Below are 22,759 nucleotides of genomic sequence, written 5' to 3' on the forward strand. Positions count from 1 at the left end.
TTCTATTTCATCAAGTTGAAAATTGACCTAACCCTAATTTTCACCAAATATAAAAAAGCCACGACCTTAATGAAAAAAAACATGATTTAAGCTATTACAAGGATCCACCGAAATCCCATATATTATTGTTTATTTATCCAGGAAACTCCCTTAGCTTTGTGTATTATTATAATGAGGGAATCCAGTTCACCAAATGTATGGCTATTATAATAGCCAAAACTAACATATTAAATGACAAATTATAAGGTCAAGTCAAGGAATACATTTTTCTTAACCATGGCATTTAGCTATAATACATAGTGCTGGCTTGGCCTCAATATAGTGTGCCGAAAAATGGAAAGTCAGTATACTATTTCTTCCATTCTTATAGGATAGATGGGTTCATTCCATGTATTCCTTTTAATTCCACAGCTGAGACCGACCTGAAAGATGAGTTTGCCCAATACAGTCTTGCGAAGATACAGCGCTCTGTCGATGATCATGGTGCTGAACTGGATCAGCAGCATCACCAGAAAGGCCTCCGGCACCTGGTCATCTGATAGGGTGGAGGCGATGTCTGCTGCGGCACTGTGTTTCTAAAGGAAGAATACAGAGCCTTTTGATTATTTCATGTAAAACTGCACTATGCAGTGTAATGCCTGGACTGGAAAAACTTTGTGATTGGTAACGGTGACCTGATTTCTCTTAGATCGCTGGGAACCGGTGGAAGATTCAAACTGAGAGAAAGCGAACCCAATAGTAGGGGAAAAGAATATCTGTGTGTTATTCACTGTGTATATATTCCAGCTTGATTTCCTGACGTACCTAAAGGATCAATCACATGTTTCCATCATCTTAATAAATGCAGGTTGGTCTATGTTTACATATACTGTAGGCAACACTGATAAAATAGGACCTTCAAATAACTGTGAATTTGCTTTTATGGTACAAAAAGGACAAATGACCAAACAAAAAAGACGTGGTGAAGTCAGGCACTAGGGTGTAATGTCCAGGTCAAATGATTCGGTCATTGGCGTTTACACATACAGTTCCTCCTGGTAATGTCCGGATAATTTTAGGGTTGCAGTGCATGTGTGAAAGCACCTTGGAGTAACCAATTGAATGAGCCAAAATAGTTACAGTTTGTACAATGGCGATGCCTTAACCAGGGCCGGCTCTTCCTATAGGCAATATAGGCAGCCTAGTGCGCCATCCTGAGAGGGCCACGGAGAGGGAGCCATCTGGGTGCAATTTGCGCACCTGTCTCCCTCTTCAATAGCACCGCAATGGGTTCCCGCAGTCCGACGGTACCAGCCCAGGCGCGATTGGCGCACAAAACATTGCGTTTTTATTAGATAAGGTTTAGGTTATTTTATTTTACTCATATCAAGCATTCTCCGAAACAGGAGAAGATCATAGCATCTAAATGGGTGTAAAAATAAGTGACTGGAGTGAGAAATATATATGAAACTGTTATCATCAATCAATTCATGGGGACAGACGTCACACGGCAACTCCAATGTCTTTGAAAGGCCCAGTGCAGCCTCTGTGTCGCGGGGACTGTAACCATAACCTTAGCCAACAAACAAATATCAAACCAGGCAAAGCGGTGAATCCATCTTCATGCTACTCATGGTATCTCCTGATAAATACTCCCAAATCGGCAACAGCTGCAATATTTGCAACATGTGCAAATAACTTCCAACTGAGTTAGTTGAGCAACCATGACACAAGTTGTCCTCTGATCATTTCACTTGTAACCGATTGGTTTTGACACAGAATATGTCGTCGACGTCTCCCAAAGTGTATGTCACCGTGAGTATACTTTTGGTGCACTTACATCAGATACAATGCCATTAATCAAACAAACTACTTCAACAAAAAAACAAATTTTGAATAAATGAGAGACGCCAAACCTCTGGATTCAGGAGATTTTAGGAGGATTTTCACAAATCAGAGATCAAGTATTGGCGAGTCCCTGGGAAATCCGTAGGCTTTTAGAGCCGAGCATGGCCTGAGATAGAAAAATCATGATGTTCCCGGAGACAGTAAGATTCTGTGGAGCCAATCATCATTGACCATGTCATTTAAAGTATGGATGTTCCTGCTTGACCACTGAGGGAAAGAAAAGGATTTTAAACTGACAAGGTAACCGGTTTGAGGCTTTTGCATGTTGTACCTGTTGTGAGTCAGGTTTATTTAAAAACCTGATTTGGATATTTACAGCTGGTAGTAAATAAAAGCTAAATGAGAAAAAATCCAAAAGTGAAAGAAGAGCGATGGTTCTCTCACCCATCTATCGATCCAGTACTCACTCCAAATGCCCAGAATCCAAAGACGATGATGATGAAGTCAACAACGTCCGTCAGGAACATGAGAGCGTAGACGTCAGTTGCAGCGCGATACTCAGCGTGGAGAATGTCTCTGAAGAAACACTGAACTGGCCTGTAAAGTCTACGAATACTGAGCAGACGAGGCAAAACCAATGAGGCAAAAGAAGGGATGAAAGGAGAGAAGGGTTTTAAAGAGTAGCAGGAGAGAAAGACCAAAGAGGAGAGAAGAGGAAAGGGTTTTAAAAGTATTGCATTTACGAGAAATACTGAAAGTTAACTTTCATGCAATCTGCACTTGGGATCTGCAATTTAACATCTGATATACTAATTACTAAATCGGCCCTGGGACCGCCTGATGGCGAAGCAGAGCTTATAGCTGCATCGAGAATTCAAGAAAATAACGACTGATGTAAAGAAACTTACATTTGCCCCCCTCTCTCATGCTCTCTTCCAAGAAACAATTTTATATTACCTACGGTGTATGAGACGTGACAAAAATGGCAGGATTTGTGAGAATGATCAATCAATGATCAATTGGGAAAAACTTGCACTAACCCTCCATTTGCATTAACCGGTCATGTCTAGAAAGGTATGATACCACATATCACAGAGAAGCAGATACTTTGCAACACAAACTACGAGCAAAATCAGCTGAATGCCACTCTCAAAAGCGATGGTACCCAGGTGACAACAGTCGCCTGTCTTTCCTCCTTCCGGCTGCGTCGTGGCCCAATACGCAGAGACGATGGCTAGATAGAGAAACTGATAATCTCAAGTAATAAACATCTGATACTTTTGATAATCTAATAATAATAGCTTATGACCTCCCACCTATGAAGGTAAGCATTCCAAATTTGAAAATAAACGATTATTAGGAAACTGTAATTGGATTTGGGATGGTATAACAAAGACACGTCGCACTTACAAGGTCTATTGTGGTGTGGAGGGGTGTGTTTTGAGCAGCCACAGCTGTCATGGGTCTAGGTAATTGGGGCTCAGGATCAGAGTGGCTGTACACCTGTTGCCCTTGTCATGACACCATGACCATCTGCTCCTGGGCTTTGTAGTGGAAAAAACTGCATCTAACAATTAAACTGAAGAAGAGAAGTTCGAGAGAGTCGAGGTCTGAAGATATAAGACTTTATTATCACTTGCAAGAAGTGACAACAGAATCTGAGTTGGTTTGGCAAAGAACTCCCGAGCCCCTCATGGACTCCTCCTTTTAACCTCTTTCTGTTGGTCAAGAAAGTACATCTGTATACTCAATTAGGATCCCTTCCTTCCTCCTATACGGTCAATAGTGCAAAGAAGCCATTTGTCTGCATTCTTTGACATCAGTTACAACAACAAACCTCCCGACACTCGTCCAGGCCACATTTTATGAGGGGATGGTTGCATTCACACACCTTCCCATGTCACATGGCCCACAGTCAACAAAGCACTTATTCATGTCTTTGCTGACCCCTGTCTCACACACACTTACTTCATTCATAAAGCATATGGGCAAGATAACGAATGTTCTTTCTTATTTAATGGTAGAATATAATGAACATATTTCTTTTAAATGTACTAGTAAATTTCCCCCATAGCTTATTCCACCAAGCCAACTCTCTACAATAAACTGTGTCTTAAACCCCGTCGTCTGCATCTCTGCGCCGGAGGTCCCTGAAAATGCCACTTGGGTGGCGTGTGGTAGGTGAAACTGCCACATCTATATACTGTGACACAGTGTCAACAGAGAAGTGTTTAGCAGATACTTGTAGCTTGAATGTTATTCTCCCTTGTAAGTCGCTTTGGATAAAAGCGTCTGCTAAATGACTAAATGTAATGATGTAATGTACTTACAGTATACAGTAAGTATTTATTTGTCAGGTACGGGAGCACATTGTAAATAATTCCAGTGGTGGACATTCTTACCTTGAGATAAATGTATATTTAATCTTCTGTCCCGCAGCAAGCAGTCGCTCACTGACTGCCTCTCTTTTTCGGACCTTTTGCTTCTTAAGGGGCTCCTTGTTGGGCAGTGTAGTTTTTGTTAGAGACTCTGCTGGGTGTTATCACAACCAAAATTAGGACAGAATAACAGGAGAAACAGAATTTGTAGAGACATATTAGGGACTGAATGAAGCTAAATTAGCGTGTGCTGAACATGTGAATTCACAGGCCAAATTGGGATGCATTTAGATTATTAACGCTTATGATCAAGTCACCACTTTTCTCTATGTGTGTAGCACATGGGTTAGATAATAACCTTTGCTGGAATGTTGTTTGTTCTTCTTCCTGCGGAAGCGCAGCAGGCTTTTCTTCCGAGGCCCCTGCAGCGGTGTCTCTTTCTCTGCCTCCACCTTGCTGAGTTGGGTGGCAGGCGCCAATTCGTCCTCTTGACCAACTGTTACTACATCTTCAGGGGTGTCTGGGAGAGTCACAACAGAGCCACTTCTGGGTTCGGTGCAATCCTGGTTTGATGAGAAATGGGATTCATCTGTTAATTTGGATTTACTGTGTTTATCAAATACACAGAAAATAAGATATAGTAGCTGAGCATGTCCCTATAAACATTTGCTTTTGCTTGGGACACAACCAGTCATTTTAGTTATTTGTACATGCCTTTTCTAGCTGGACCAATGTGGGGTCTTGTAACCGTGTCATGCTGGATGATGGACTTGCACTGAGGTCAGTGTCCTCAAATACTTTGTCCCTCATGCATTCCTCTTTGTCATTTTCCTTCCCCCCAGCATCCTTGTGTTTTCTTTGTTTTTCTCTGTCTTCTTTTGTCTCATCAACCAAACCCCTGTCCTCCAGGGGGCCCTCGTGATCCCAAAGGCCATACCGCTGAGAGAGAGAGAGAGATAGAGATATATATATAGAGAGAGAGAGAGAGAGAAAGAGAGAGAGAAAATAGATGGAGCATTTTTTACAGCATCAGTCGGTCATGATGTCAAAATGAGATGACTGTTGCCAGATTGGCTGCCAGAAATTATAAGCAGTGGCTCTTGTTCTATCGTTTCTTATGTGACTCACCATCAGCAATGACCTGTGGAAGAACAGAGCCAGTAGTTGTAGCAGATCATATCGAATGTAGTTATCAGCCTTCTCCAGGCCCAGGATGCGAGGTGTAAAGAAAGGCTTGTCCTCATTTAAAGTAATTTCATAAATGCTGTTCCATGGAATAAAGCCAAACTGAAACAGGTACTTCACCACCACCATGACCTGGTAAACCACAGAGCAAGAGGAATGTCATGAGGTGAGCAAATATGTCCAAAAAGGAGTAGCCTGTTCAGGGAAAGCAGAGGGATGCATGCATGTGTTTGCCTGATCACATACCTCTGTGTATACTATGGCAGTCATCCAAAACTTCTTGGTTGGTCGGGGAACAGCCAACATGGCCCATAAGAACACTAGTATGGGCAGAACTAGAGATATGACAGAGGCAGAGACCATGTTGTTCAGAACTATGATGAAATAGCACACCAGCTCTGAGTTTGCGGCCAGCAGGCTGTACAAGGCAAACAGAAGCTTCAACAGACGGTTCTGGTTGGCATAGAACTCCCTGCTGTGTTCCAGCTCCTCTATGAAGAATTGCCTGTAGAGATAGGATTTGGGTTATGTATGTATATAAACATATATAATAAAAAAATTCCTTTATACTGTGCTTGGGGTCCACAACTAAATTTGGCCGGGAGCCAAATCTTTCCATAAGTTGGGCGGACAAAATATAAGGATCAGGTATAACAGGCATATCCATTTGTGACACAGACTCCACATTTCAAAATATCAGATAGCAAACTATAGCAAAACCGCATTTAATTTTTAAAAGCGATTTTGGTAAATTTTGACTAGTTATATATATTTATTGCAGTATACTTGTGAATGAAGTCGCTGTATTTATTTTTGCATGGAAGTTGTGTGCAAAAAGCCATGTTCAAATCATATGTGAGTGAAACAATAGACCGGATTTCTATCTTTTCAATGTGAAAAAAAATTGCACCCGCCCAAAAACAGGGAGCAGGAGCACACATCACTGAACTGCAGGTCTAATCAGCAGTTAGAACTTGCTTGTCTAATCGCTTGTACCAAGTCACAGGGAGAGGTTCTCTGCCCAGGCCATGCACTCTGAACACTAGTGTTCCTCAGCAAAAGCCCAGACTTGGGGGCCTTGCTGTTCTCCATCTACACCAGATCCATGGACTCTGATCTCTTCCCATTGCACCTTTTACCACTGCTATGCAGATGGCACTCAACTTTATATCCCCTTTCCTACTTCACTGAACTTAACACAGAAAATTTGAGGACATTTTTATTTAGTGTCTTTATTGACATTAGAGTCATTATTGTCCTCTTAAGGACTTCTCTATCACTTCAGTTTGCATACCGGGCCAATAGGTCTGGTGAGAATGTCTGTCTCAGTGTCTCTGTGACAACACACTGTGCCTATGCAAGGGTTTTGCTCATTGCTCAGCTCAGATTTTAATACCACTGTGCCCAACAAGCTTTTTAACAAACTCCAGATGCCGGGTGTGAACCAGTCTCTGTGTAAAATGGATTTTAGATATCCTGTCAGATAGAAGGCAGGTGGATGAGATGGGTAATACAGTATGTTCTCTAGCCCTATGAGCCTGAACACGGCTCCCCTCAGAGCTGCCACCTTAATTATAGCACAAAACATGCAGTTCTGGAAACATTTTCCTAATGGAACTTAAAAACAAGAACCGTGTGTAATGGGGACACTTTCTACGTCACTCTCTTACACCCCCTTTACACTTATTTTTTGGGGTGGGGAAAGATTTGGCCTGTGGGACGGAAGTTGCTGACCCCTAATTTATCCATCCACCAATGAAGTACAATCACACATCCCATTTGCAGTTTATATAATTATTTCAGAATTATAATAATGTATAAATCATTTGTTACCCTGAGGCAAATCTATCCCCAAGAAGTTCACTGGCTGTTCTGGAGTGTCTGTGTCGTGGATGGCTCTGCGACTCTGGCACCAGCTCCATGGTGCTGCAAGAGGTGTGTTCTGGAGACTGGTTGGTGCCAGATTCATTGACACCCAAACGGGGTGTTGACTGACCAGCAACAGGCATACATTCAATCTCTAGAAAACTGAAAGAGAAGCTCAAAACAATAAATACAGTAACAAAAACAGTATCTTATACAAGAAACAACTAAAGTAGGGCTGGCAATATTATGATCATATCAGATACCTATGGCTATCCCTTTGGGGAAATATGTGTCTATCATTCATTTGTCAACAAACGTTGGTAACTGCGGTATAAGAGGAGATCCAGTTGAGAAATATAAATATTGTCAAGGTCATCCATGTCATACAATGATCTTACATATCATAAAACATCTGTCCCTATGTAGAGACATTACTCACTTGTGTCTGTTTGTATCGGTGTCATCCAAAAAGGTATCCAGAGTAGGACTCTCACTGCCCTGGGATAACTGGTCTTCCATAGAATCTGCAATTGTGTGCTGCGTCTAGAACATATAAAAAAGGTGGTCAGATATGTCAAGTTGTGAATTAATCTAATTAAATAATTTCTTTAATTTTCTGTTCTCTCTTTTTGCTGTGTTTTACCTGTCCTATCTTGTGTATGAGCAGGTAGCGTTCATTGCAGAGGACAGTAGAAGTGTCTCTGTACTGTTTCGTTAACAGATTAAGCCACTCTGTCAGCCCATCCACCACGGCCAGAACTATGGCCCATAAGAATCGCAGTATATCCAAGATCCTCTGGACCATTTCCCTGTGACCTGCGGATGTGGAGGAGGGAATTGCAGTTTCAGATTTAAACACTTAGCAAACCCTTTTAAATGTACCTTACTTTTCAAATCAGAGGTCGCAACTGGTAGTCCAATACCCCGGCCGCAAATACATTTTGATGAGTTAAACATACATAGCCCATATACATGTGCTGTTCAGATTATTACTCAATCCAAAACAATATGAAAAATATATTTAACCTGTTCTGTCAGCAGGTGGTGCCTATAACAGAGGGTATTTGTATGCCAAGACAAAATTGATCTGCAAGTGGAGTTCCAATTCCCGACCTGCAATACCAATCTTTAATAATAAATCTATCCTTTGGATGACCTGCGGATTGTTACACATTTGTGGCTGCCAACAAGCACCCTCTTCAGAGGACAACCTTACTATGTATTATTCAACTAAACAACTAATTATCATTGCTTATCCAAGAGTGAGATAATCACCACAATTGAAAGATACAAACAAACAATGAAAATAATTTGACAAAAAACAGCTAAAGTGACAAAAATCAGCAACAACAATTATGGCACATGGCCTCTTCCTGTAACATCTATAGCAATTAACACAAACCCAAGATGGCGGACTAGGCTACTTGCTACCACTCACTTGCTGTGAATGATCCGGACAATCACCTGCTCTGTTCACACATACCACTTGATCGGACATTACCCGGACTTTGTACTCTGGTGCTAGCTGGGTAAAGTGTGGGTAATGCCTGGTTCAAATGATTCGGACATTTGCATTCATACATACAGCTTCTCCGGGGACTGTACGGACAATTTCAGGGTTGCAGTGCATGTTTGAAAGCAGCTTAAGTTTCACTTGTGGTGATTATCCCCTTCCTTGGAGAAGCAAGGATAATTAATTGATTACTTGTTTAGTTGAACCAACATGGAAAGATTGCGCTCTGAAGAGGGAGATTGGTGGGGCCATAAATGCTGTGCTCTTGCTATTTCACAGGTGATCCAAAGGACATAGTTAGTGTAAGTGATTCTTGGTGATTATTAAAGACTGGCTTTGCAGGTTGAGAGTCCACTAGCAGATTAACTCTGTCCTGGATACGATTGCATTTCATGGACAAATACCATGTGCTGTATGCCCAGCCTGCTGACAGCACAGGTAAAAAACAACAACATGAGCACAACAACACAATTGTTAAAATTGTTTCCATCCTGAGTTTTCCGACTATAGAACAGGAACTGAACACTTTATAGTTGTAAGTAGTAACACAATAATCTATGTCTAATGTTTGCTTAAAAACATCTATTGATGTCTTCAATCCCATGGGATCCAAAGCCTTCAATTTGGAAATTAGTTTTGGGAATGATCAACAGCATGGATTCAGTGGATCGGAGAGTTCTTCTAGGAAAATAATTTGGTAGCAAGTACTAGGTCAAAGAATTTAAAGATTTAAAAGAACAATTACAGAATCTGTAAATAAATAGTATAGTTAACTGGTAGTCAGTCTTTTTTGAATGAGCGAGTATAGGTTGCATATTTTCCTCACCTTTCCAATGGATTCTAGGCTTGTTAATTAACCTGTTGCATGTCTGATCAAACCTGTTGATGCCATATTTCACATTTATTATCAGAATTCTGTCAAATTTGAAAAGGCTATCTAATAAACTGTGGTGTGGGGGTGGTGTGGTTTAAGTAGCCACACCTGTCTTGGGTCTAGGTAATTGGGCCCGAGATCGGTGTGGTAATCAACAAGCAAAAGGCAAAACCCCCATCCCCACACACACATTTCTCCATCTGTTTCGGGCTTGTTCCACCTAGCCCACTCGCTACAATCAACTGCTGTGTTCTCAACCCCATTGCCTGTGTCTCTGTGTGGGAGGGCCCTGAAAACGCCACCCGGGTGCCGTGTGGCAAGCAAAACTGCTACATCAACCTTTAGTCTCAGGTTATTTCTTCATAATCTAGCTCTGCAACTAACGGACTGGGAAACAAAGTGGTCCAAGACCAAAATGAGTTGCCAACCCCGGGTTTACAGAAAACAATTAACATGGCAAGGCACAAATCATAAGAAAATAACTTATGTTAGATGTGTTTTTAACGTCCTGACACAGTCAGCCTACCGGAGTCAACCTGTTCCGGTGTTTCGTCCTCTTCATCTTGACTCAAAGGTTGCTCAAACACATCATTATCCTCACAACCTGAAACACACAATACATGTCATATACACATACAGACACAATTACAATTTTCCACTTCTGTATACTTACACAAATGTCAATTTCTGACAATAAATACTACAATGAAAAGTGTATTTCATAGTGCTCACAATGAATACTGAAAATCCATTAAGGGGAAGAGATTATAGGCAATATGACCAAGGGGCCATCAGACTAGTTTGAGTTGATGGGACTGTGTGTGATCGGGTAAGCAGATGCTCAAGCTCCACAAACACAGACAACAGGGTACTAGTGATGGCTACCATACAATCTTGTCATTATTTAAAACCACAAGATGAAGAATGAAACAAGCACTGTGCGTAATGGGGACACTCTATTGGTCCCTTACACCCCCCTCCCATCGACAGTTTGACTGGAGCGGCAAAATGGCTAAAGCCGGCCCTGGCTTTAACCACTGAAAGTACAGAAGAATGCTGAGAATGCAGCATAAGAACATCTTCAGCCAAGTTAAACCAGCCTGAGCTAGCTGGCATGGCTAAGGCAAATGGCCAGAGACTTTTTGGCAGTTTGAGTCACGGATTACCGCCAACTGCACGGAGAAATTGTGCAGAAAGTGCAGTGCAAGTGCAGTAGGTGCCGAGCTTTGTAATGGCAACATTAAAATCTCCCAGAGGAGATTCAGCAAGGTCGTCCCACTGACTATATAGCCCAGCTCATACTTAAGCTACTTGACCTTGAACATTTCCCCTTTGCTTAAAAGTGGACAGGTCACACCGCACTGGCACATCGGGTACATGGCCGTGCATCATGAATGCACAAATCCAGCCAGCCAGCACCTTGTCACAATGTTCAAGGGGATTTGGTAACTGTGGTAGTGGGGTGTGGTTTTGGCGCCATCTGCAGGCAGGGGATGCAGCTGCAGGAGATTGGGGTAATTAGCAGAATCTTGAAAAGCTGCTGTGTTTGCACCTCTCCCTCATTCCTGACAGTGTGGCCGGGCTTCCATTCGACGGTAGGGTGACGTAGCAGCACGTGCACACATCTTATTGTGGTAAGTTTATGTTTGTTTGAAATTACAAGTTATGTTTCTGTTGAAATAGAACACTCAGTCAAGAATGGTTTCCTGTCTACCTACCTCCACTTCTTAACCACTTTAGTTGGGCAGGCTGTTTAGGGAGAGGGCAGAATCTGTTTGTATTAATCTGGTTGTTGTTTTTCTTTTTCATTTCTCTTCTTACTTATGGTAAGATATGCTAGGCTACTGATATTATTGCAAACCATACCATTTATTGCAATGACTACTCCAGTCTCTAGCGCTCCACCACACAATGGTGACATAACCCTAAGAAGCTGAAATACCCAAGGCCTTGCAGTCCTGTCAAGAAAGTGAAGGATGCGTTAAAATAGTTTTAATTTTAAATGTTTATATATAAAAAATATATATATATTTGCAGGAAACACCGCACTAGAATTCTGCAATTGGTTATCTGAAATATATAATTTTACATTCTCATCCAAGGCCCGTGGGGTAGCTATACTTTCATAATACTATAATATTGTCCATTTTAAGCACACTGCGGCCATAAGCAGCGCCAGTGATCGTTATATTATTGTAATTGGTCATATTCGATCTATTCATGTTACAGTCCTAAATATTTATGCACCAAATTTGAAAGACCAAGATTTTTTTTCTATAGGTTTTTGGTCTATTGCCAGAGCTATCAAGCTCATTTAATCATGGGCGGAGATTTCAACCGTGTATTGGACCCTCTCATGGACAGGCTTTCCATATCGCCCTGCCACTCCCACTTCACCAACCTGATTGGATCATTGAACCTTGGTGAGCCGTGGACATATCATAGCATATCATCACTTTTAGACCCAGACATCAGAGACTCATCTCCTCAAATTAGGAAATAATTGAATATCTTGGTGCTATCACTTTTCTGAAAAGAAAAGTATTGTATTGGCTACAAATGATGTTCGAATGATGGTGGTAGAAATGATGGTTATTGTTATATGATATACAGTATGTTATAATTGTAATTGTTATGATATGATTATTATGATTGATATTGTTGTCCTATACAGGTACTCCTCACTTAACGACCAACCTGTTTACGACTGTTCGGACTTACGACCAGCTCTCAGACCAGTCTGTATTGTGCACTGCTGACAATACAGCGGCGTGCGTGCTGCATGCACGGCATCTCAGCGTCAAGCATAATCATCGCGCATCACCCTTTATACACTATATACACTATATATACATACACTGTATATACTATGTACTATATACACTATATACACTGTATACACTATATATACTATATACATTGTATACATCTCATCTCATCACCATTCCCAGGCTTGTTCCCACAGTCTGTCAGTATTTACTACACTAGCGTTCGCAATGGCCACGCCCCTTTACCGTGAAATAACACGGGTCCTCACTTATTGACCAACTCACTTAACGACCTGGTCCTAGGAACGGAACTTGGTTGTTAAGTGAGGAGTACCTGCACTGTAAATCATATTATAATTATTTTAGTCGCAGATGTTATTTCAATATTAATAATACAACAGAAGGAAGAGCTTGATTTTTGTTGTTCTTAGAAACATCCACAAACTGTGTTTGTGAAAGTATCCTATAAATAAGGTATTTAAAAACAACAACAACTCAGTATCAAGTGACTATCAGTTGAGTCTTACGATTGATAGTTGAGTAATGCCACTTTATTATGAAATCAATACTTAAAGTTAGTATCAACTTGCCTGCCTTTCCATATGCTCACCCTGACCTTAACGACCCCAAGCCCAAGTGAATCAGTTCATGGTGAGTTGAGTATTAATGTTAGACCATTCAGAACCAACAATAAAAGTCCCTTATGGGCACTCTATGGACAATGCTACCTATCCTGAGGTCCACTAAAATGCCGCAGCGTGTCGGGGACCATTTATCGAGTATTCAAGTTGAGTATTCCGTGTATATGTACATGAAAAGATAAGTGGCTCATACCTGAAGCTAAACAAGCCTCTTGCTTATTGACATCGACTCCTCTCCTCTCTTTGTCCGTTGTCCCCACCTCTCTCTCCAACCTCCTCAGCTCTCTCTGGCGTCTCTGACGGTCTCTCAGAGCAGCCTTGATGCTGGTCACCCATGCCTGGTAGGCAAGCTGACACGCCCCAGAAACACAGTCAACACGATCAAACACTGGAGGAGTTTACCTGTGGTCCCAGGCATTGGCACAATTGTGTAGAATGAAGAGTTTGGGTCAGTATTTCATTATGTGATTTGTGATCCCATCATTTATTTTTTAACACCACTGAATGGTTTAGTATTGAGTAATTGAGTAACGTACCGCTCTGCTCTCGAGGCTCACTAGCGCAAATGTTCAAGCCTTAAAAAAGGTTACATCTCCAGGAAACTCACTTTATTTTAACATGTTTTGATATATAATAATTTATGGAATTTTGTGTTGAACTACTCTTTGCAAGTGCTCCAGTACATCCACAGTGTAATGTTGACTACAGTAGGTTGCCTTCACTATTGAAGGGCTACACATTCCTGTTTCTAATCTCTTACATGCGTGGCTGCGGTCAAAAGAGCTTATTTGTGGTGGTACAAAAGAGACGATAAAACCCGGTTTTTGACCATTTTTTGTATATATAGTGCAGTGCATATAAAGTGCAGTGCAGACATATAAAGACTGTCTGCACTGGAAAACGGGAAACTCACAATATTGTCAAAGCTGCAGCAAAGCAGTACTTTCTCAATAGTAACATGTGCAGCGAGGTTGTACCGCAAACAGTTATGAATGAGGGTAACCAACAGTTAGATAAGGTTTGGAAGAGGGGACCTACCAACTATCCCACACAATATATTATCCCAAAAAAACTGCATGACAACACCATGTTACAGGGCGGGTAGATAGCACGTTAATTGCAAAATGCTAGTTATATGGGACAATTATACTTCACAAAATGGATTAAATAAAGGGAAAATAAACCTGGCTGGGTTTAGAACACTGCATTTATTAATAACTCAAATGGCTTTCAGGGCCCAATAACTCTTGGGTTTGCTGGCCTGCAATGGGGCTTTTTCGTGTTTTCAGCACAGAGAACCCTTCATACCTGGAGTTTATCTCCACAAGATTTTTCCTGCTGTGTTGCCAATAATGTTATGGGGTCATCTGTGTTGATACACACCTGCGAGGCACTCTGCTTGTTGGGCTTCTGGTCCTCAAACTGCATTTCCTCTTCGTCTTCACTGTCTGACTCAAACAGGTAGTACTCTCCAGAGTGGAGCACTGGAAGGAGAGGAAAAGACCCAGGACCCCGGCCTGTCACTCTTTGTAGAGTAGTCGCCCATGCTTGGATGCTACTCTAGTTTTAAGGAAGAGGCGAGACAGAAGTAAACATCACTGCCAAACCTGTAGCATGGTCCAGCCATGGCCGATCCCACTTTTTCTTGTGGGACTTTTTCTGGGGTTGTGCTAAGAAAAAAGAAAAGCAAACCACCAAACCATGTGAAGATACTTTCAACAAAATATCTCCCCCGCCTCGCCAGGTTTTGTTTTTTTTTGTTTTTTTTAAATGGTGTGATTAGTGATTTTTATGTGCTCTAACCTCAGTCCGAGGGCAAGGCTGTTGTACACAATAAAACAATTAAAAATTAGAACCCCACGTTACAGAATCCAATTAATACACATAACAAAACAAAGAAACATTTTTATTTACTTCTCATCATGAGGACTGCAAATGCATTTATCACCATATCACCATCTGGCCGTAAGCCGATTTCCAGGCACAACCACGGTGAAGGATCATAGGCTATCATGCGAGATGTACGCCCTGCGCTGCACCTACCGGCCTTCTCCTCCCTGGGGGAATCGGACGATTTGCGTCCCTCCCTGTACTTCTTCTGCCTGGAGCGGATCCTCGTCATCCTTTGAAGAGAGGACGGGTGGAGGCGAGGAGGGGAAGAAGACGAGGAGGGAAAAGGGTGATAGCAACATCAATATTTCTCATTTGTAATGTCACGTCGTGCCACTTGCGCTCACCGTCGCCCAGAAGCTGAAACACACTTTGAAATAGCGACCTCCTGTTCATACACTTTGTCGTTTCATAGGAAAAGAACCGACTTACGATCTCTTGAGCTGCGAGAGAGACTTCTGCTCAATCTGCAGGTGGAATTTCATGTTCTTCACAATGCTTGCACGGAAGAGTTCAAAACCCCTGTGATGGAAGGAAGGAAATGTTTCAAATGTTGTCATTTTGTTTTATCGAAGGGTCGATTCAGGAAGCTCAGGCAGAAATGGTCAATCGCAGTGTTCAGAGCTCCAACTGATTATTAGATTCAATTATATATTACAGTATTATAATCACATGTCAGATATTATCATAAACCAAAAAAAATCTGATAAACAAAGCGATTGGAAAGGCAAGTAGTGTGTCTGTAATGGCCAGTAATGACGATAATATTTTGGTCACGTGACGTGGGAGACGATTGGTTGACGTAATGACCCTGGTTCGGCGTGAAGCGTCACAGCGTAGACACTACAAATTGGAGACCGTGGTAATACGGCGCAAAAACAGATTATGCTACCAAAGGAAAAAAAAAAGGTTGCGGCAGTGACGTGATGGAAAGTAAAAGTAGTGGATCCGTTAGTCAGCCCACACCCAAAGTCTCTGCAGCAGCGACTTTGGATCCGTCCAGGCCTGGATCCTGCAAGCTCAAACACTCCCGGACAGTGTTTCCGCAAGGGAGCATTTATTTGGTCGTTCGAGGCAACTTGGTTTGCTTGCAACTTGTATAGAGGATAGTGACGCGTCATTCGTTTTGGTTGTACCAAGGCTGTTGAGGCTAGACAGCAGTTCCGTAAAGGGGGGGCTTGGAAAATTGGTGCGGGGCCACAGAGAAATTCAACAAGCATGAAAAGTCCAAGGTTCATTGTGATTCAATCCAACAAATTGCTGCTTGAGGAAAAAACCCTTTTATCCAACGCTGCCCGCGAAGCACACAAATGCGCAAGGTATGTGTTAGGGGTTAATTCTCCTGTCGATGCCCCTGACCAAGGCACTGGCAAAAGAGCTGGAGTTGGAAGCCGGGCATGGCACTGCGGCTGCCCACTGCTCCTAGGTTGTGTATCATGAGTCAAAGGCAGAGGACGCATTTCACTGTATCCTCCTTGTAAAATGTCAGAAAATAGATATTCTATGCTTGAACATACCAACACTCTTCCAAAAGAGAGGGAATGGATTTTAAGAAGAGACAGTTGGCTTTCGGCAACAATACAGAAGATCATTCAACAGTATGGCCGTGCTAGCCAGGCTGATATTGTGTCTCATGCTCAAAACAGTCTGCATTATGGCCTTACTACGGATGTTAGTACGATGGAACACTGTTCCCCGAAACCGCAATACGCGGACGGGAAAATTTTGTTCAAATTTGTCACCGATGTGTTTCTTAGGTTCAACCTGCCTATGCAATATCGTTTTGACAGAGCAAGCAACGTGTTGGGTGGTTTTCTGGAGTTCGGGCTCGATCTCAATCTCGTTCTCCAAGAGGTTGGAAGCGAGGCGGGTCTTGTTGCCGAGATGTTAAACTTAATTCACGGCATTGCTGGGGTGTGCGCGGGTGACAGCTTTCAAGCGTGTTTGTAGCTCCCATGCGGTCATCCCGAAAACTCTGGAGGTGTTAAAAGATGACGAAAAAGTGACACGAGAGCCAAGATCAACGGACTGTACTGACCCTTAAAGGCAGAAAGTACTTCGGCCCCCGCTGCTGCAACGCACTTTTTGAGCCGTGCAAGGCGAGAGGAGGAGGAGCGGGCGGCTCGGGCGGGGTGTCGGTCTATTGCCGTGGGGCTGGGATCTGGGCCCGCGGTCCGTGCCTTGCACCCGGGGGTTGGTTGTATGTGTGCGCCCCTGGGGTGCGGGGTCTCCTCGTGCTCCCTGGGACTGGGTCATGCTCCTCGCGGCTGGCCGTGGGGGTTGCTCCACGGCCCTCTGGCTTCTCTGGGGGCGCAAGGGTCTTCTGTGGCCGCAGGGCAGGGTACTCAGGGCTTTCCTGCAGCCGTAGGGCGTCCACAGGGCTGCGAAGTTTGGGGGGGCTTCGGGGCCCCTTGCACTGCTTGGAGGCGCCAGGACATATTACCAACCTTCTACACCAATACCAATGGGGACACACACACAAACACCACCACACCTGCTTCAAGTGCACCCTAGCACTCTCCTGGTTGCATTCCTCTCCTTTCCTCCCTCATTTGCTGCCATAACTATGACAGGAAGAGGCCACATGACCAGTTGTAGTTCCAGTTTTTCAATACATGTCATCGAATGTTCATGTTTTTGTGTAAATGTTGTTTGTTTCTATGTTTATTTGTCTCACCAGTGGTGATTCTCCCCCTCTTGAAGTAGTGATCAGTTGTTTATAGACCCAAACATGATGAATAGTTCTCCAAAGAGGGGGGTTGGTGGTGGCTCTCCATAACCAAAAACTGGGCTCTTGTCATTCTACAGGTCGTCCACAGGACAGAGTTATTGCAGCAGTTGTTGATGATTGAAGAATTATTAAAGAGTTGCATTGCAGGTTGAGAAGTTGAACTCTACTTGCAGACTAACTCTGTCCTGAATGCAATGGCATACAAATAGTCTGTGTTGTATGCCCAGCATGCTGACAGCACAGGTAAAAAAAGAAAAAAGAAAAGACGCCCGATGCCGAGTGTTAGGCTCCCCCTCCCAGGTGTCTGGAATCATCATCCTTCTTTAAAAGGATCCTCGTGGAAGCAGACCTGTCTCTCTGATCCTGAGGAGCAGCACCACTCTTTGGTTTGGCTTTGTTTGGTCTGTTTCTTTTTGAGGAGGGTTTTGGTAATTTATAGGGAAGCACCGGATTTCGACGGCCCATCGTGAGGTTGGTCCGGGTCCTTTGTCCTCCTTTCGTTCTGTTGGGCCAGACCACCTGACTCTTCTAGTGGGTTTTATTTAAATAAAATCAGACTTTTTACCTTTAACACAGTTAACATGTTGTTTCACATGTGATCGTGACCTTGTAAGGGGCACAAAGGCGAAACAGAGCAATCCTGCTTCATATAGATTACTGTGACAATTTATCCATCAAGTCATTGTTTTTTCCTCCCTCCATCATCCATCCTTCCTTCCTTCTTTCCTTCCTCTGGTCGCATCTTACCTAGAAGCCTGCTTCGCAGAGGCCCGTAGGTCTGCAACCACGTGCAGGAAATAGAAGCTGAGGAAGACTCGCCGCTGGAGCAACAGGAAGAGGAAACAAATACTATCCCAGATTATTCCCGCCTCTTCGACCGGTAGGGTGCAGGTCTTGTCACTCACAGATTTAGCTGGCAGAATTGGGGAAAAAAAAGAAATTCAACAAGTAAGCAAGTATAGAGCAGATATGAATGGGGCACGGAGCATGTGACAATAATATGAGCGCTATGTGTGGACCGTTAGTGGTATTCATGTGCAGAAGAACTTACGGTCGTAATAACCCTTCACTGTGCAAACAAGACTGAAGAGTTGGATGACCCAACAGAAGCCCTTCTGCATCTCCACTACGAAAACACACGCCAGGATCTGAACTCACACACAAACACACAAGTACAACAAATGTACAAAGATTAGATTCATTCCCAAATCAAATCTTATCACACTATAGCTACTTAAAACATAAGAGACAAGTGTCTGCTTCACTTTGAGCATGTAAGGAACATTAGGTGCCGTAGGAAAGGCAGCTCAGAAAAGGACATCGATGAGCCGTCAAATTGTGTTGAGAATATTTCCCAATATGAGAGATAAATTAGTCAATCGAAAAAAAAAAACTTTTCTTGAACAAACAAAAAATATATACGCGATGTATGGAAGATACGTAGTTCAAATATTGTTGATTAAATTACAGTTATCTAAAGGTGGAAGTAATTTTAATGTTGGTGATGGTTTATTCGGCTGCTGTGTTTATTTTTAACTCTTTTATCGTGTGTGCCTGTATATGTGTGTGTGCACGCGTGTGTTTGCTTGCTTGCGTGTGTGTGTGTGTGTGTGTGTGTGTGTGTGTGTGTGTGTGTGTGTGTGTGTGTGTGTGTGTGTGTGTGTGTGTGTGTGTGTGTGTGTGTGTGTGTGTGTGTGTGTGTGTGTGTGTACTGTAAGCAGTTCACTCACCGACAACATATTCTTTGATATGATGACGGCCACATTATAGATGATGAGGCAGTCCCAAAAAACAAGGCGGGTCCGTGACGGTTTGACCAACAGCTGCGTCCCAAACAACAGAAAAAAGAAACAGGCCAGCAAGTAGCCCAATCCAAACACAGAGATCCTCGTCGCCCCGGTGACAAAGACCACCGACAGCACGAACCAGTAGAGGTAACGAAACACCAAGACCTTAGCCATGTCCAGGTAACACCTAAGATAAGAGCAAAGGGAAAACAGAGGGAGACAGAAATGGGTGAGGAATGGGAAGCTCCTATTTGGTGTTAAAATATCAAATCAATAGCAAACTTATACTTATACTCATAGCAGGCTCTATCAATTTGTTATCATGGAGGCAAAGTTCAAAACAGTATATGACCTTAAAGGATAGATCAGCAATTTTTTCAACCCAGGCCTTGGATTGGTTCCCATTATTTAGAACCGTTCATCGCACAGCTTACCGATGTGTTGCAGCTTATTACTGTTATTAAAAGCAGTCTAATGGGACAACAGACATTAAAAACGTGCCAAAATGTATAAATCTACGTACTAATGTAAAACACTGCTTAGGGCACCCTTGGCCACCAGAGGGCCCCAAAGAGCGGTGAGGGGCCCCTAATCAGCGGCGCACCGGGAAATCTCCGGTCCATGCCCTCGTGCCGCGTCAGGCATGGCAACTTAACCCCCCTCTGTTGACGCCACTGACCCGAATCAAATTCCGCTTAGGGCTCCATAAAGGCTTGGGCTGGCCCTGGACACTGGGCGGGGACTATAATCTCAGTTTCCATTTGCCCCAAAGACAGATTCAATAAATAGAAGGAGAAACGGACAAAGACAGATGGACAACTGGACGCATACCCTACCTGCAGTTGATGAAGTTGGGTGCCGGGTTAAACAGCTGGCCCTCCATGGGTTCGGGGTCGTCCTTGTTCTCTCCCGCCAGAACCATCCACTCCTCCACCTTCTCGTTGTCAAACACCTGCCACTGCTGCGAGGCGCACATCAGCAGGACAAAGTCGGCTGCAGACACACGGACAAGGCCAACACGCATCAACACCTCACCTCCGCACGTCATTTCGGGTACAGTGAAGCGTGCGCCTCAGCTCTTCGGGCCACGACGGGCCTCGGCAAATTTTGTGAGATGGAGAAACAGCAAAAGTAACCTATGAGGTTCTTGGAGTTGGGCAGCGTGTAGAAGTCGGGCAGATAGATCCATTTTATGAGCGCCGAGTTGATCAACACTGGCGTGTTCCACCTCCACGGGTAGTCTGGTACGCGAAAGGAGAATCGGGGGGAACAGAGAGACAAACAAGACACGGAGTAAGTGATGGCTGTGATACATCTGCCTGCACAACCCTCCATTTTTAACCTGCCCACGTGGTCCAGTTATGGTTGGGCACGAGAGGACGGGTTTCTCCACGCACACGTACAGTATATGCTGTGGTGCGATCACGACTCGACTCGATAAACACGTATCGTTCTAACAAAAGACCATTTCCGACTTCTTTGTTTCAGTCCGTTTGATATGAGGCTCATGCAACATTCTGCGTTCCACCCACCACTCACCTGCGCAACATCCAAACAGTATATCCAGGCCCTGCAAAGGCTGACAAGCTATGACTTCCTTGGCGTCTTCCATCTCTCGCACGGAAGGCTTTTTATTATCTATTTTAACAACCAGAGCCTTATCAAAATGTCGGTTCCTGTCGTTTATACATCATATGAACATCCTCACGAGAACTTTGCCATCAAGAAACTGACCGCTCAGCTGCAGCTTCTCAGGGGAACGCAATACAACGGGAGATCAAAAATCTCCCAATCGAAAAATGGGAAAACTCACATGCAACAAAGCATAGTGATTTGCGAATGTTTAAAAGTGTCAATAAAAACCCTGGAAACATGATCCGATGGATGGTTTGTAACTATTCCTTTCTGGTGTAACATACGTATGAAGGCTGTCTGACAGTACTGTGATCCTCCTGTCTCTGAAAAGGAGATTTTAATAAGGTTTGTTCAGGCTCCAATGTTTTCCCCGCTGGACAGTGAGAAGCCGCAGCAGAGCGGTCGGTCCGGAACAGTAAAGTCGGGCGAGGTTGTGTTGTGTACGGTGACAAAGGCCCGGCTTTGAAAAATGACAAACCTATCCTTTAACCGAGGTGAAATAATGCTTGTACATCTGATCTCAAGTGTTCGTCCGTCGATCACGCACCTATGCAGATGACCGGCGGCATCCCCACACAGAGTACATACTGGTAGACCATGAAGACGGACAGGAACAGGCAGTATTTGGGCCAGATCTTGGCAATGGCCACACGCCTCCGTTTCACCATGATGGCGACCAACCAGCAGCCGTGAATTATCACAAGGAAATTCATCCGCTGACCGATCACGTTCACCGTCATTAAGAAGCATATCTTTGGGCGATGGAGGGACAGAAGAAAGGCATTTCAATCGATCAGAACAAATGAATGAGAATAATTACAAAAAAAGAAAAAAAACAGAACGCAACACAAAACCATAAACTCACTCCAGGAAAACATGGGACTTACCGAATATAACTGAATATCAAAATATCTCTACCATGTTACATGCACGTTTCAGCTTCACGTTGTGGAAGCAGGTGGAACACAAGGGCACATATCAGAATTCATATTTCACATTTCACCCAGAGCATGATTATGTAAAAAAAAAAAATTTTTTAATAAAAAATAAAATGTAGTTTAAAAAATTTAAAGAGTCAAACAAGAGAGAAGGCAAATTCACAAAAAAAAAAACGACCTTTAAAAAACAAAGCTTTACATTTTCAGGTGTAGGTTCCGGAAGGTGTTTAATAAAAAGTTATCGCGCCGTACTGACGACAGCAATAATCAGTCCGTCCATCTGAGTCGTTGCAGGCGTGAAAGCGCTGCGCGGCCGCCTACCTCCAGCCCAAACTTGTAGAAGGCGTAGTTGAGCAGGTACTTCAAGCAGGACAGGAGGCCTTTGTCCAGCGTGTCCCGGGTGGCGCTCGGGAACAGCGCGCCGATGGTGGGAGGAGAGCACTGGAGCTGGCAGTAGTGGTGCGTCTGGTGCCGGTACACAGTCGCTTCAAACACCAGCAACATCAGGGCCAAGAGGTGATTCTGAAGAGGGGGGAAAACAGAGGAGAGCGCCCGCAGGTGATCTTGGTTCTCCGGGTCTCCTATTACAACATGAAAGCCCCGACATTCTCAATCCAAAATGAATGGTATTCGTATCCAAAGAAACCTCAGTTCACGGTTCACATTTTAAAGAAGGCCGGAGTCCTCAAACTTTTTCCAACCAATGACCCTTTATATGAGAGAAAA

At 43.4% G+C, this 22,759-nt stretch overlaps 1 protein-coding gene across 1 annotated transcript in view; it reads right to left on the reverse strand.

The window, feature by feature from the left end:
- Window positions 1-22,759, reverse strand: part of piezo1 (piezo type mechanosensitive ion channel component 1 (Er blood group)) — a gene marked incomplete at its 5' end in the record, with an annotated part of 84,405 nt that overhangs the window by 11,954 nt on the left and 49,692 nt on the right. The window contains 23 exons of the mRNA XM_080016354.1: window positions 423-575; window positions 2,295-2,442; window positions 4,230-4,356; window positions 4,564-4,768; window positions 4,920-5,144; window positions 5,334-5,522; window positions 5,637-5,895; window positions 7,224-7,418; window positions 7,696-7,799; window positions 7,900-8,072; window positions 10,170-10,247; window positions 13,246-13,402; window positions 14,436-14,536; window positions 14,660-14,722; window positions 15,096-15,175; window positions 15,375-15,464; window positions 18,421-18,586; window positions 18,725-18,821; window positions 19,404-19,647; window positions 20,297-20,453; window positions 20,597-20,701; window positions 21,643-21,847; window positions 22,355-22,555. Coding sequence (XP_079872480.1) covers window positions 423-575; window positions 2,295-2,442; window positions 4,230-4,356; window positions 4,564-4,768; window positions 4,920-5,144; window positions 5,334-5,522; window positions 5,637-5,895; window positions 7,224-7,418; window positions 7,696-7,799; window positions 7,900-8,072; window positions 10,170-10,247; window positions 13,246-13,402; window positions 14,436-14,536; window positions 14,660-14,722; window positions 15,096-15,175; window positions 15,375-15,464; window positions 18,421-18,586; window positions 18,725-18,821; window positions 19,404-19,647; window positions 20,297-20,453; window positions 20,597-20,701; window positions 21,643-21,847; window positions 22,355-22,555 — 3,522 coding nt within the window. The remainder of the gene's footprint in view (window positions 1-422; window positions 576-2,294; window positions 2,443-4,229; window positions 4,357-4,563; window positions 4,769-4,919; window positions 5,145-5,333; window positions 5,523-5,636; window positions 5,896-7,223; window positions 7,419-7,695; window positions 7,800-7,899; window positions 8,073-10,169; window positions 10,248-13,245; window positions 13,403-14,435; window positions 14,537-14,659; window positions 14,723-15,095; window positions 15,176-15,374; window positions 15,465-18,420; window positions 18,587-18,724; window positions 18,822-19,403; window positions 19,648-20,296; window positions 20,454-20,596; window positions 20,702-21,642; window positions 21,848-22,354; window positions 22,556-22,759) is intronic.

Source organism: Zeus faber (genome assembly GCF_960531495.2).
Source record: "Zeus faber genome assembly, chromosome: 16".
NCBI classification, from domain to species: Eukaryota; Metazoa; Chordata; class Actinopteri; order Zeiformes; family Zeidae; genus Zeus; species Zeus faber.